The sequence below is a fragment of the Helianthus annuus genome, chromosome 1, assembly GCF_002127325.2.
Source record: "Helianthus annuus cultivar XRQ/B chromosome 1, HanXRQr2.0-SUNRISE, whole genome shotgun sequence".
In the NCBI taxonomy this organism is placed as follows: domain Eukaryota; kingdom Viridiplantae; phylum Streptophyta; class Magnoliopsida; order Asterales; family Asteraceae; genus Helianthus; species Helianthus annuus.
Genome location: NC_035433.2, coordinates 21,438,845 through 21,455,135, shown reverse-complemented (window position 1 = coordinate 21,455,135; position 16,291 = coordinate 21,438,845). Strand labels below are relative to the sequence as shown.

At 37.4% G+C, this 16,291-nt stretch overlaps 1 protein-coding gene across 1 annotated transcript; it reads left to right on the top strand.

The window, feature by feature from the left end:
* Nucleotides 1-9,851: 9,851 nt before the first annotated feature.
* LOC110944424 lies at nt 9,852-10,820 on the top strand. The gene is made up of 2 exons (XM_022186090.2): nt 9,852-10,311; nt 10,426-10,820. Exons 1-2 carry the CDS (start codon nt 9,932-9,934, stop codon nt 10,535-10,537), a joined length of 492 nt encoding a protein of 163 aa, XP_022041782.1. The 5' UTR covers nt 9,852-9,931; the 3' UTR covers nt 10,538-10,820.
* The last annotated feature ends 5,471 nt before the right edge of the window (nt 10,821-16,291 follow it).

The window sequence follows — 16,291 nt, the reverse complement described above, 5'->3', positions numbered from 1 at the left end:
GTGTTGATAAGAACCTATAAGTGGTTAATCAAGGTCATTAAGTTGAACTTGATTTAACTTTCATACAAGTGGTTGAAAAATTAATGTGATGAAAACCTCGATCATACAAGTGGTTTGTGAATTCAACAAAACTTATTTTCTGGAAAAACCATTTTGATTAAAACAAACTTAAGTGTTTTGAAATCATAATGGAGAAATAGTTTGTTGTCAGGGAGAGTTCTGATTGTTTATGCCAAGTGAATGGAGAATTGAAGCTTGAATCCTTGGTTTGTCAAATTTTCTTTAAATGGTTTTGAATTTTAGGGAGAGTAAGAATTTTCAGAAAATCCAAAAATATTAAAAAAATTTGAAAAAGCCAAAAACATGATAAAATCTAGAAACCAAAAACATCAAAAAATTCAAAAATGAGTTTTGTTGTGAAAAAGAGGAAATGATAGTACATCAGTAGATTATCACAGCACGCTAAAGAATTGGAAAGTCAAAAATGTGATAAACGATTTCACTGATGATATGCCAGTAGGTTTTTATACATTCAGTAGATTGTTTTCGAGATATAAACCTAAATATCAATACTTACTTATCTCGTGGGGAACATATCTCGGATATATAGGTAACCCCTGAAATCTTGTTTGAAGGGCTTTCTATTTCTGACATACTAGGTCTTTATGCGTGATGATATCTGGGGTATTATACCAGGACTTCTGATTTTGCGGAAGTAATAGCCTAGTCCTCGTATAATGCTCTGCACTGCTTTAATCATAAAGCCCACCCTCAGCATAAAAATGAGGAAACATTGAAAAATGCTAATCATTTGCTGTTGAAGAAAAGATCCCCAAACGGGACACACCTAAAGACGAGCCATCATCTCTCTGTCTGAACGGAAGTTCTAACCTGAGCTCTCATGGTCTCGCATCACCTGTTTACAGATATCATTAGTGTACATTCACCTGTAAGACTGAATATAGAAATCTGGATACGAGAGTATATTCTGAGGTGGTACATGCGAATAAGTTAAGTCCATTAAAACACTAAATTCGTATCTCGAAACAATTGAACTTTGTGTAAAAATTTAAGTAGACCAGTATACTGACAATCTAAGTGAATCGTTTAGAACTTAAAATGTTTAAAGCTTAACGGTGTTAGTGATTTGTCTCAAAAACTGATATGATCCTCTTACACAAACTCACAAAAATATTGTCTGTAAATATTTCTTTACAGCTTTTCTTTAAAAACAAAAATCCAAAAAGATTTTCAGAGTGTTTTATCATAAAATTTTGAAAAATCAAAAAGATTTTAATTCATTTTATTTTCGACAACTGACGTTGGAAAGCTGATTTTCAAAATTCCAAGTGCTAAACATGATGAACGACAATAGGTTTGGGAGAGTCTGTTTGAAATGAGAAAAGATTTCGAAATAATTAAATGGTTTCAAATTAATAAAAATGTCAAATTTGAATGTTCCAATTACAAGTGGTAAGCCAAAATTAAAATTGTCATAATATGAAATTTATGTTTTGGGTAGATATTGTGCAGATAGTGAATTCCAGACTGCGATCCCAGCTTATCGAAAGGGGAGTCTAAGGACGTAAGAGCCAGATTCAGATCTTGGAACAAAGCTCGAGATAGAAGTTGCTGATACTGAAGAATTTACGGAATCAACATCGAAGGGGGAATATAGCTGTTGATGCTGATAGAAGAAGAGAAAAGATTGAAGGAAGCTTACAATGTCAGATACTTTGGAGAGAGCGAGAAGACTGATCAAGACTGAAGACTTGTCATACTGAAGACTCGACACTGAAGACTTCGTCAACATCCAAGGGGGAGTCTGTTGGTGCATATGTCTGTCGACTTCGTCTTGTATTGAGTCTTGTAACTAGAATGATAGATCAAGTCACGTAGAACGAGAAAAACAAAAATCATGTAAGATGGAGCCATTTCGCACGAACTGGTAAGGCCAGTTCGCACGAACTGGTAAGGCCAGTTCGCACGAAATGCCATTTCGTGTGAATTGGGCATGTCCATTCCATGTGAAATGGGTGGCCGATAAATAGATGTCTTGAACATTTCATTTGTGACTTTGGATTCCGGTAGCGAAGCTCTGCCGAAGTGTCTCCAGGCCTGTAAATTGTTTTGAAATCAATACAAGAGTCAGTTTAAGTGATTCTTTGTGTAAATCAAGCTGATTCACCATCAATACGTCTGTTTCCGCCTATCGTATTGATCGAGAACTCTTCTGAAAGACTCATTTAGGTCGTACATCGATCCTACAAATTGTTTGGTCCAATGTGAAATACAGTGGACGACTTACCAGAGCATTGGCAGAGTACGTATTTAGAAGCCATGGGATGCAAGTATCCCACTCGACCACCATGAGTTATATATCAGGTATGGTCCGGCTAAAGAGCTATAAACTTAGCGCTCTCAGGAGGCGACCCAAGTTTGTGTGTCAGTGTCCCATTTCGTTCTTCACCATGGCAGCAGACAAGTGTGGGGAAGTTTCGTTTGATCAGGTACATGTAATATTTCCTTTATCTTAGTTTGTTGCTTGGTGATCATGTTTTTTATGTATGTTGGTGGTGTTTAAACTTTGGTGTTTGGGAATGAGTTTTTGGTTTATGTTTGTGTCTAGTTGTGTCAGTGAGTCACCCGGTGTTACACCCCGAAATATCAGAGCTGGCATGACTGGACTGGTATCTTCATTGCATAGCGGAAGCAAATAAGCCAAGACTACTAGAAAACGAACGCCGACTAAGTACTCGAATCTCCAATGGTTCTCCTATTCCAACTGTGACAACCGGTAATTAACGGCTCTTAATTACGCGCAAAAAGCTTAGGATGATAACAAATAGTGTTAAGACGCAAAATTTACCTAATTAGGCATTTGGAGTGCCTAGGAACGTCTATCCAACTTTACAGTGCGCAAACGGTGTTTACGGAGAAACTTGTTAACGTTAAACGACAACGAATTGAAACCGAACAAACTACTGACAACGCCAACAAATATTAAATTCTTATGATATATTTTTTTTATTTGTAATTAAATTTTTACATCCGTATTCGAAACCGAATAAAAAAAAACCGGTTTACAGCGACAAACGACACAATTTTTCGCGATTTTTACCGTAAACGACAAACAAAAGCGCGAACGTCTACCGACACTGTATCGTGTACATTTAATCCTAAAATTTTATCTTTCGACGTTAAATGGAGCTCGAGGTTGATAACGGGTCTCGTAGAAAAATCGGGCCACTTAAACCCGGGGATTGGGCTTGTGGGCCTTGGGCCCAAGCCCAAAGTCCACTACACAAACCCTAACTTTAAATATGTCACGATAATACTTTTCCCACATTTTACTTCTAAACGAACCCTAGCACACCACAACAATTCTATGCCATCTCTCTCTATTGTCTGATTATACACATACACACAAACATGATACATATTAGATTTTCTTTGAAAAATCTTATCAAAACCCCCATAGAAATCATATCAGGGAAACATGACATTTGCAACATGGAACTACTTGCTCAATTTTCATCATCCCACAGGCAAGTAAAACCCTCAAACCAAACATCTTCCCTCCTCTCTTCTCTCCGTCAAGATCAGACGACCGGAGTCGGGTCCGACCGGTGCTCCGGTGTCTCTTTGTCCCCGACAAGCACCTCCGACACCCCCTTCGCCCCCCCTCTGTTTCACCGTAGATCGACAACAGTAGCAGCGCCGCCAGGCGGGGGCGACGGTCACGATGATGACGATGGTGGTGCTCGATCGCTGACAGTGGCGGGACCTGTGGGGGTCGTCGACAAAACGCCGGTAAGTGTCGTTATTTTTGTTCAGACTCTGGAAACCTTGTGATTTTTGTGCTGATGTATATTTTTTTTGGAATTTTGGTGTCGTGGTGGTGATGATGGTGGCTGCCGGCAAGACACGGTGGCAGTTGTGGTAGATATTCATGGTCAGAAGGTTCGGGCAAGATTCATGTTCAGATCCAGTTTGGTTCGATTTTTAGTATCGGCTCGGGTTTTGGTTCAGTCTAAGAACATTCACATCCAAGGAAATCAAATTATGTGTGTGTTGTTTTTAGAATATAAAGAGTATAAAAAGTGGTTGTGAGTGGAGAAGAGAGAAAATGTTACTGTTCATCTGTATATTTGGGGATACTTTTCACCCCCTATAATTTTTTAATATATTTTGAAAGTGGTTGTGAGTGGATGAGAGAGAAAAGATAATGATAAAGGTATAAAAAAAATATTATTTAATTGAAAATGAGAGAGAAAATGTAGTGTTCTTTAGTGTAATTTAGGGTGAAAATATAATGGATTGGATGTGAATGCTCTAATATGTCATAAACAGCCAACGGCTCAGAATCGGGGTTTCGGGTCAAACCCGGTTGACTCGCTCAACACCTGAGTCTACTCGGGTCAATGGACGGTCAACGCGGTCAAAGACGGTCAAACGAAGATCCGGTAAAGTTTTAACAACGCGAAATGTCGATAATTAGTTGTAGATTTTAGATTTTTAGTTAGTTTACGCGACCGAGCTCGACCCGATTCAACTAGATACTAGCTTACGTTTTGGTATATTTAACGAGAAATTTTTATATATGGTGTTTATTGGTTGAATCATTGTTGAACTTTGACAAAAGACGACGACTTTTATTGTCGGGTTATTCGAAAAACAGAGGAAACTCTGTCCGATTTTCATAAAAATCCAAAACACGACACGCGATTATATTCTAAAAACGACATTTGGCGAAGTTGAAGTTCCTTATAAAATAAATATATATGTATATTTATTTTGGCGACATTTCACGACTCACGAAACGAAATTATAACATTCCGACAAACCTTTACTAAAAAAATAATATTTACGTTTACATCAAACACTCGCACTGAATTATAATTATTTCAAAACGATAGAATCCGAATATTTTCATAACATAAACATAAATGGTTATGTTTATTTTAAACATCGATACTTCCGAACTCATTTACAAGTAGATATAATGCATATATTTCTTTCAAACGTCGTGTTCGTATACTTTTATAAAATAAATATAATTATTTATATTTATTTTGAACGTTTACCCGAAGTACGACACATTGTCGTAGGATTTTAACAAACGACGCTATTAACCGACTCGATTTGATAACGACGACACGAACCGCTATCCACCTACATATTCTAATCGTGACAACTAACACGACGCCGTAAGTATATTTATATTTAAATATATAAATATATATATCCTAAATCCTTCGGAAAACCAAGTCGTTTCCACGACTTAGTATTATCCCGATTATAAACGGGATCAAATAACTATAGATTGGTTATTCTAAGTCAAGATAACACTACCTTAGGGTCGTTTAGTTAATGACTCGGTAGAGCTCGGACACGTAGTTTAACTACGTTTAAACTAGAAACTGATGAGTTATTCCTTGATTAGGAACACTATAGTTGCACGCTAGCTAAATGCACGTTCTTGGGACGACACTGCGGTATTCACGCTAGGCTAGCTTTGCACAGGAATGTCAAGGTAAGTTCATAACCCCCACTTTTTACGGTTTTACATTTTTGTAAATGTTTTCGGGGGTGGAAAGACATGCAAGTTTTTGCAAAAGAAAACACTATTTCGATGAACGAAAACACATATTTATAAACCATGTTGCAAATGAATTTCAACAAACTCGAAAGGTTTACGAAAGGTTTATATTAAACATACCGGTTTTTACAAAACAAATGCGTATTTTCGCAAACGTGCATGATTTTCATAACTAGAGACGAGAATGTCCTAGATACAACAACGGGACTGGGTTGGCCTGCGTACGAAAAACGAGACAACTCAGTGAGTTCATGTCCCCCTTTTCTTTTAACGTTTCGGTTTACAACTTTCGAGGGGGGGGGGGGAATACATGTCAAACTTAGGTATGAATAAGTTATGGAATGAACTCTTAGATCATGTGAGCATAGGCTGTAACTGAGGTGCCATTAATCCTTTTGAGGACCAAGGAACAAAGGTTAGATCTAATGGGTACGGGCGAGCCCCACTCACGGTCCATGGGTGACCACTTAGAGTGCTGTTGTGTCCAGCGTCGAGAGTTCGACACTTAAATTGCCTATGCGGGTTAAGTACCTCCTATGTCGTCGCATATATTAATGTCCTCGCGAAACATTAATGATCAACATGTTCATAGACGCTTTACATACCAACTTACAAAACTATAACTTTCAAATGTTTTTAACATTCATTTGACGCAAACTCATAATACATGTATTTACAAACTTTGATAATGTTTTCAACTTATGTACAAGTAAGAGGACGTTTTGGTCCTGCTTACAAATACTCTTTTGGGCTCGGCCCATTCTCTCTCGTGCAATGCACGAAGACTCTTGTGGGCTAGACCCACGGTTTTCATATAATATGTCGAGAAACTGATTTTACTAAACTTTCTTCACAACTTTTAAACCGGTACACAAAAAGATTTGTTTAAAATCTTTTTTAAAACAAACTATGAACTCGCTCAACTTTACGTTGACTTTTTTTTCGCATGTTCTTTCTCAGGTTGCATTTTCAAAACTATGGAACGGTTGGAATAGAAGAACCCATGGGAATTCGAGCACTTAGCGGCGTTCACTTTCTAGAAGTCTTATCTTTTTGCTTCCGCTGTGCAATGAAGATACCGGTCCAGTCACGCCAGCGCTCTGATATTTTGGGGTGTGACAGATTGGTATCAGAGCTATAGGTTTCAGCGAATTAGGTTTCTATAGAGATACCTAGGCTTTAACCTCATTATCCTCGGGGACTTAGATATCAAGAATTGAACACGTACAGAACGCCTAAGACTCGAATATGGGTTCCAACCGTTGCCAAGAACGATCAGTCAACTGTTTTAAGTTTAAACATATACAAATGTTGTGTCGATACACGGTCCACGAAACAATTGCACACAAAAAGCAAAACTTTAAGAGTTTTGATAACACGCATTTAGCACCTTTGGAAATCTTATGTCAAAACTCATTAAAGGTCCTCACTTAGAAATCGTGACTAACAACTCGAGCAAACACTATTATCTATATTGTCTATACTATTTTAATTACCCTAGCAGGTAATCTATGTGGAACGAAACGCTAGTGCGCGAGTGCACATGAAACTTAAACTATACGTCAACAGACGTCGAAGTATATCACACACGACTTTCGAGGCAAGGCCTTTGGAAATCATGATTGGGCACGATAACAACGACGCTAATCCCGGCAGCGGAAGAACTACCGACCGCAATGCGGCACCTTGCCACGTGATCCTGCAAATGACACGAATCATGCTGAGGTACGTTTAACTGGGATTTCACAACAATCTATACTTACTCTAATGAGACTCACAACTACTGGCGCTGCAAAAGAAGTCACATGTCTTCGCATTCCCCCTACTTCATTCATGGCGATTATGCTACGTACAACATTCTATGGTAATGTCACATAATAACCAATCATCACGTGAACTTCCAGGTAAAGTCCTTAAATTTCTTTTGTTGAAATTTTGACTTCTTGCATATAGTGAGTAGATTTTTGCATTTCTACTCCCCCTTAATGATCGTTGCACCACAAAGATTTTCTTCCATGATAGCAAACACTCAATTGTTTTATTTTTGATGAATTCATATGTACGCATGCATTGTTTATCGCGCATGTGGTTCGTTGATTCGTGAAGACCATTGGAGGGCTTCACTCCAAATTGTCGTTTTATCAAAGCTCAAATATCGTTGGCTCTACTTGATCTTTGCATTGTGATCTAGATGACCCGCATTGTTGCAAAGTGTTGACTTTTTGATATCGAGTCAACGAACTAGTTGAAACTCTTTTCTTTTGAATACAGTACATGGTTTGTTCATTGTAACCATGTCGAAATCTCTTGTTAACACATGCATTTATCGTTGGAATGTGACTAGACCAAGTTTAATTGTTGAACTTGCTCGTAATATATATTCGATTCAAGATTCCATATGATGGATTGAGGCCATCATATTCGAAATAATCCCAACAAGCGCTTCATTTGTTTTGAACTATAACATGCTTGTTTGGTCTTTGACTTTATTGAATCGTTTCTTTGATCACGATCACCTTGTGGTGGATTCTTTCACAAGTTTGAAGCTTGCGCTAATCTCGTTGCTCACATCATGTACGGATTTAATTATTTATTTATTTGTTTATTGATATTAAATTCGCTTTGTTGGTTTATCATATTAAAGCAGTCTTAATACAATCGTGTATTAAGATAATGGTACACAAGTTCATGTCATATTTCGGTGTACCTCTTAACGGTTCTTTCAGTATCGATCGGACATCCTGTGATATTCATTGCTTTCCATCTTCGATCGAAAAACATTATTCATCTGTTTCATTTCAATTGAAAATCCTATGAGATTTGCTTTTACTTCGTTGAACCTTGCATCTGATTTCGAAACACGGTGATGCTTGTTCGGTCACCGCTATTATTGAATTATTTCAATCACTATGACACCTTGTGGTGTCGGTATAAACTTGTAGCTTGGGCTAATCATGATCGGGCGTTTCATGCAAAACACGGTGATACTTGTTCGATCACCGCTATTATTGAATTGTTTCACTCACTACGACACCCTGTGGCGTCAGTATAAACTTGAAGCTTGTGCTAATCACGATCAGTCGTCTCATGCGAAGCTATATATGCTTTTCGTTTGACACATCATTTTAGTAGTCTTAATACAACTATGTATTCAGACGATGATACACCAGGTTCGGTTGTATTTCATTTCGGTGTATCCTTGCAACTCAACAATGTCAACACGTTGATTTCATATTATTCATTTATTGGTTCAATAGTTGACAAATCATTTCATGATCCTATTTATTTGAGTTTGTTGAATTCGAGTTTCATTTATACAACAACCAACGCAAGATTCCGTTGGTAGTAAATTCTGTTGTTTCAAAATTGATTTGTAGTTTGTGAACGTTCATTTGAAATTCCATTGGTTGAATATCCTCTTTTGTTGAACCCAGTAAACCTAGTCACATTGGTGATAGTATCACAACATCTCGTTCACTTGACATCGATTCTAGAACAAACTCAGTTAAACTGTTGGATTCCTATTGATGCAAAATGTTCTTGCAATCACGTAATCTGAACAAGTTTTGGTTCGATTACAATCAGTTTGGTATTGTTCGGACTTACCTGCGAACGGAACGACTCTGAGGAGATAACATAGTCTAAATTTCGAGGACGAAATTTCTGCAACAGGGGGAGAATGTGACAACCGGTAATTAACGGCTCCTAATTACGCGCAAAACAAAGCTTAGGATGATAACAAATAGTGTTTAAGACGCAAAATTTACCTAATTAGGCATTTGGAGTGCCTAGGAACGTCTATCCGTCTTTACAGTGCGCAAACGGTGTTTACGGAGAAACTTGTTAAACGTTAAACGACAACGAATTGAAACCGAACAAACGACTGACAACGCCAACAAATATTAAATTCTTACGATATATTTTTTTTGATTTGTAATTAAATTTTTACATCCGTATTCGAAACCGAATAAAAAAAACCGGTTTACAGCGACAAACGACACAATTTTTCGCGATTTTTACCGTAAACGACAAACAAAAGCGCGAACGTCTACCGACACTATATCGTGCATTTAATCCTAAAATTTTATCTTTCGACGTTAAATGGAGCTCGGGGTTGATAACGGGTCTCGTAGAAAAATCAGGCCATTTAAACCCGAGGATTAGGCTTGTGGGCCTTGGGCCCAAGCCCAAAGTCCACTACACAAACCCTAACTATAAATATGTCACTATAATACTTTTCCCACATTTTACTTCTAAACGAACCCTAGCACACCACAACAATTCTATGCCATCTCTCTCTATTGTCTGATTATACACATACACACAAACATGATACATATTAGATTTTCTTTGAAAAATCTTATCAAAACCCCCATAGAAATCATATCAGGGAAGCATAACATTTGCAACATGGAACTACTTGCTCAATTTTCATCATCCCACAGGCAAGTAAAACCCTCAAACCAAACATCTTCCCTCCTCTCTTCTCTCCGTCAAGATCAGACGACCGGAGTCGGGTCCGACCGGTGCTCCGGTGTCTCTTTGTCCCCGACAAGCAGCTCCGACACCCCCTTCGCTCCCCCTCTGTTTCACCGTAGATCGACAACAGTAGCAGCGCCGCCAGGCGGGGGCGACGGTCACGATGATGACGATGGTGGTGCTCGATCGCTGACAGTGGCGGGACCTGTGGGGGTGTCGACAAAACGCCGGTAAGTGTCGTTATTTTTGTTCAGACTCTTGGAAACCTTGTGATTTTTGTGCTGATGTATATTTTTTTTTTGAATTTTGGTGTCGTGGTGGTGATGATGGTGGCTGCCGGCAAGACACGGTGGCAGTGGTGGTAGATATTCATGGTCAGAAGGTTCGGGCCAGATTCATGTTCAGATCCAGTTTGGTTCGATTTTTAGTATCGGCTCGGGTTTTGGTTCAGTCTAATATGTCATAAACAGCCAACGGCTCAGAATCGGGGTTTCGGGTCTAACCCGGTTGACTCGCTCAACACCTGAGTCAACTCGGGTCAATGGACGGTCAACGCGGTCAAAGACGGTCAAACGAAGATCTGGTAAAGTTTTCACAACGGGAAATGTCGATAATTAGTTGTAGATTTTAGATTTTTAGTTAGTTTACGCGATCGAGCTCGACCCGATTCAACTAGATACTAGCTTACGTTTTGGTATATTTAACGAGAAATTTTTATATATGGTGTTTATTGGTTGAATCATTGTTGAACTTTGACAAAAGACGACGACTTTTATTGTCGGGTTATTCGAAAAACAGAGGAAACTATGTCCGATTTTCATAAAAATCCGAAACACGACACGCGATTATATTCTAAAAACGACACTTGGCGAAGTTGAAGTTCCTTATAAAATAAATATATATGTATATTTATTTTGGCGACGTTTTACGACTCACGAAACGAAATTATAACATTCCGACAAACCTTTGCTAAAAAAATAATATTTACGTTTACATCAAACACTCGCACTGAATTATAATTATTTCAAAACGATAGAATCCGAATATTTTAATAACATAAACATAAATGGTTATGTTTATTTTAAACATCGATACTTCCGAACTCATTTACAAGTAGATATAATGCATATATTTCTTTCAAACGTCGTGTTCGTATACTTTTATAAAATAAATATAATTATTTATATTTATTTTGAACGTTTACCCGAAGTACGACACATTGTCGTAGGATTTTAACAAACGACGCTATTAACCGACTCGATTCGATAACGGCGACACGAACCGCTATCCACCTACATATTCTAATCGCAACAACTAACACGACGCCGTAAGTATATTTATATTTAAATATATAAATATATATATATCCTAAATACTTCGGAAAACCAAGTCGTTTCCACGACTTAATATTATCCCGATTATAAACGGGATCAAATAACTATAGATTGGTTATTCTAAGTCAAGATAACACTACCTTAGGGTCGTTTAGTTAATGACTCGGTAGAGCTCGGACACGTAGTTTAACTACGTTTAAACTAGAAACTGATGAGTTATTCCTTGATTAAGAACACTATAGTTGCACGCTAGCTAAATGCACGTTCTTGGGACGACACTGCGGAATTCACGCTAGGCTAGCTTTGCACAGGAATGTCAAGGTGAGTTCATAACCCCCACTTTTTACGGTTTTACATTTTTGTAAATGTTTTCGGGGGTGGAAAGACATGCAAGTTTTTGCAAAAGAAAACACTATTTCGATGAACGAAAACACATATTTATAAACCATGTTGTAAATGAACTTCAACAAACTCGAAAGGTTTACGAAAGGTTTATACTAAACATACCGGTTTTTACAAAACAAACGCTTATTTTCGCAAACGTGCATGATTTTCATAACTAGAGACGAGAATGTCCTAGATACAACAACGGGACTGGGTTGGCCTGCGTACAAAACGAGACAACTCAGTGAGTTCATGTCCCCCTTTTCTTTTAACGTTTCGGTTTACAACTTTCGGGAGGGGGGAAATACATGTCAAACTTAGGTATGAATAAGTTATGGAATGAACTCTTAGATCATGTGAGCATAGGCTGTAACTGAGGTGCCATTAATCCTTTTGAGGACCAAGGAACAAAGGTTAGATCTAATGGGTACGGGCGAGCCCCACTCACGGTCCATGGGTGACCACTTAGAGTGCTGTTGTGTCCAGCGTCGAGAGTTCGACACTTAAATTGCCTACGCGGGTTGAGTACCTCCTATGTCGTCGCATATATTAATGTCCTCGCGAAACATTAATGATCAACATGTTCATAGACGCTTTACATACCAACTTACAACACTATAACTTTCAAATGTTTTTAACATTCATTTGACTCAAACTCATAATACATGTATTTACAAACTTTGATAATGTTTTCAACTTATGTACAAGTAAGAGGACGTGTTGGTCCTGCTTACAAATACTCTTTTGGGCTCGGCCCATTCTCTCTCGTGCAAGGTACGAAGACTCTTGTGGGCTAGACCCACAGTTTTCATATAATATGTCGAGAAACTGATTTTACTAAACTTTCTCCACAGCTTTTAAACTGGTACACAAAAAGATTTGTTTAAAATCTTTTTTAAAACAAACTATGAACTCGCTCAACTTTACGTTGACTTTTTTTTCGCATGTTCTTTCTCAGGTTGCATTTTCAAAACTATGGAACGGTTGGAATAGGAGAACCCATGGGAATTCGAGCACTTAGCGGCGTTCACTTTCTAGAAGTCTTAGCTTTTTGCTTCTGCTGTGCAATGAAGATACCGGTCCAGTCACGCCAGCGCTCTGATATTTCGGGGTGTGACACCAACCGTACCATAATTTGAGAAAGTAATATGAGAAAGAAACATGCGAAAAAATCAACATAAAGTTGAGCGAGTTCATAGTTTGTTTGTAAAAGATTTGAATTAAATCTTTTTGAATAACCAGTTTTTAATATATTGTTGAGAAAACGAATTAAAAATCATTTTCTTTGGCATGTTATATGAAAACTTTGTATTCATGAAACTTTGTAAATGTAAAGCGTTATGTTTGTAAAACTATGTATTCGTAGAGTTTTGTGTCTGTAACACTTGTGTGGCTGTCAATGTCTGCGCATGACAATGACAAACATGCCTGCATGAGTCTGTATGTTGGACTTGTCAGTCCTTAAGATGAAGGCCTTAGGTGCATGCAAAATTTTGGGTTGTTGTATGTGGGACACACAGTCTCCGTTGTTTCGTGTACATGCTTTTCGTAAACCATTTCAGTTCAATGAAAATCACAAATCATTTATGTTAGTTAAAAGGTGTTGTAACATGGTTTCGAAATATATAGTTGTTGTTCATTGAAAAACCTTGTATGTTCCTGCAAAACGTGCTTGTCTAAAAATATGCAATCTTTTTTCATCGAAAACTTTGTATGTTTCTGCAAAACATGCATGTCTTTCCACCCCGAAAACGTCTATAAAAATGTAAAACCGTAAAAAGGTGGGGTTATGAACTCACCAGGATTTCCATGTGCAAAGCTAGCTACATACGACTTCGTGATGTCGTTTCCAAGATGTGACTCGCTAGCGTGCATTCTACAATATTCCTAACACGGAATATTTTATAAGTTTCTAAATAAACGCGGTAACTAAGCTACGTGTCACTGAGCTCTACCGAATCGTTAACCGAACGATTCGACGGTAAGTTGTTAACTTAATGAAAACAATTAAGTTATATTTGTTAGTTCGACTATTGTCGGTAATAATTTAATAAGTCCTGGAAAGACTTAGTTCTCGAGAGATTTAGTATATATAAATATATCGATAAGATTGCTTTGTCGTCCCGAGGAGTCGTATGTGCATGTAGGAATATTCGTATGAAAGTAATATATAGCAAACTCGTATTATATATTGCGTCTTGTATATATTTGTCAAAATATAAGTATAGGCCGTTTCAGCGTTTGAAAAAGGGGGGGGGGTAAAATGCACGGTACCCCCGCGGGAGGGATCCCCCTCCCCAGTTTGCTACCCGACCAAGCGCCCTGGCGGTGAATTCCCCAGTCTGCTCAGGGTAAGAATCGAACTTGCGACCTCCCCCTTGCAGGTTTTAAGATGGGTGTCGGTGGCCACTGGTTTGAAATAAATATAAAAAGTTATATTTATTTTATAGAAGTATCATCGAGTTGTTGGATGTTTGAAATAAATAGATAAACTATATCTATTTTTATAAAAGAATTCGTGTTGTACGATATTTGAAATAAGTATATAAACTATATTTATTATATAAAACAATTTCGTGTTGGTTGGTATTTGAAAGAAATATATAACAATATTTATTTTTTGGGTTATTGGATTTTATCATCCCAAATTATTGGCTATTGTCCGCTGCCACCCCCAACTATCACTTTGACGTCCATCACCCCCAACTTAACACTTAGTGTGTTCTGTCACCAAATCGTTAACTGATCACTAACTTTAGATCCCGTTACTATACTTTTGGGGGTGTCATAGGGATCTTAGGAATGTTTTAGGGATCTTAGGACACCTCAAATGTATATTAACAGAATCAAAAGTTAGTGATCAGTTAACGACGTGGTGACAGAACACACTAAGTGTTAAGTTGGGGGTGTCGGGCGTCAAAGTGATAGTTGGGGGTGGCAGTGGCCAATAGCCAATAATTAGGGGTGATAAAATCCAATAACCCTTATTTTTTTAAGACGAAATCGTGTTGGGTTTGATTTTTGAAATAAATATAAAAACTATATTTATTTTATAAAAGAATCGTCGTGTTGTTTGATATTCGAAATAAATATATAAACTATATTTATTTTTATAAAAGAAATCCAAGTTATTTGATGTTCGAAATAAATATATAATCTATATTATTTTTATAAAAGAATTGGCAAAATTTCGAAGTTTAGAATAAATATAATAACTATATTTATTGTTGTAAATAATATCCGAATCGTCGTTTTCGTATGTTGTAAAGTGTTATCGAAAATATTATACACTTGTATTTAATTCTATAAAAGTCGTTTGTAGTCGATCGGTTACGTTTTATATTAAAACGTGTTTCGTTTCACGGATTTTCTCGAAAAACGGGCAGAGGTTCCTTTGTTTTTGGATGGCCCCGACAACACAAGTTGTCGTTATAATTTTCAAAATAAAATAATCAATTACCGTATATCAATTTCCAATAATAAATAAAATTTCGTTAAATATATCGAAACACAAACTATAAATCAATTCGATTCGAGCTCTTTTGTCACGTAAGATGGAAACTATAAAAATAACATAATTAATCTCGCCGTCGCTCATTTCTAATTTGTTTTTTGATTCGGTTTTGACTACGGTTATTAAAATTTAATTACGGAGCTAAATATAACGTAAGATTTAAGTTTTGAAGGTAACACGCGTCTCCGTTGCTTCCGTTTCGTTGCCGGTGCGTTCCTGCAGTCGCGTTTTTCCTTCACGTTTACGCTTTGTGACGTACAGAAGCACGATAAATTCGCAAAACTAATTTTATAAGTATAAAATATGCGTATAAAATTCATATTTGTCGGCGTTGTCAGTATTTTATTCGGTTTTCGTTCGTTACCGTTCAACTTTTAGTAGATTTTTCCGCAGATCATCATACGCGTACTGTAAAGTCGAATAGGCGTTCCTCGGCATACTAAAGGCCTAAATTAGTTTATTTGAGTCTTAAACCCTATTTATTATAGCTTTAAACATCTGTTAATCACGAGATTAAAGGCGTAAACTACCGGTTGTCACATTCTCCCCCTGTTAATAAAATTTCATCCACGAAATTTAGACTATGTTAACTCCTTAGAGTGATGTTATGCGCAGGTAAATACGAATAATAGCAAAGTGAATATCCATGAAATCGAATCAAGACTTATTCGAATTATGTGAATTCAAGGACGTACTACAACGATAAGAACCCAACGGTTAAAAGGAATGTGTTTTAGAATTTGTTGTCAAGGGAAATGAGACGCAATGATACAGTCACCAGCGTGACTAAGTTAATAGGGGCCCAACAAAGAGAGGGACTTCGACCAACAGAATTCCAAACGGACATTCATAATATGCAAATGTATTCTAGAAACAATAACATTTGCTAGCTGAAACTTAGAATCAACGAGCTCAAATGAAGTAGTTGTGCATGAAACGCTCAATCATGACCAGCCCAAGCTGCAAGTTTTACTGACG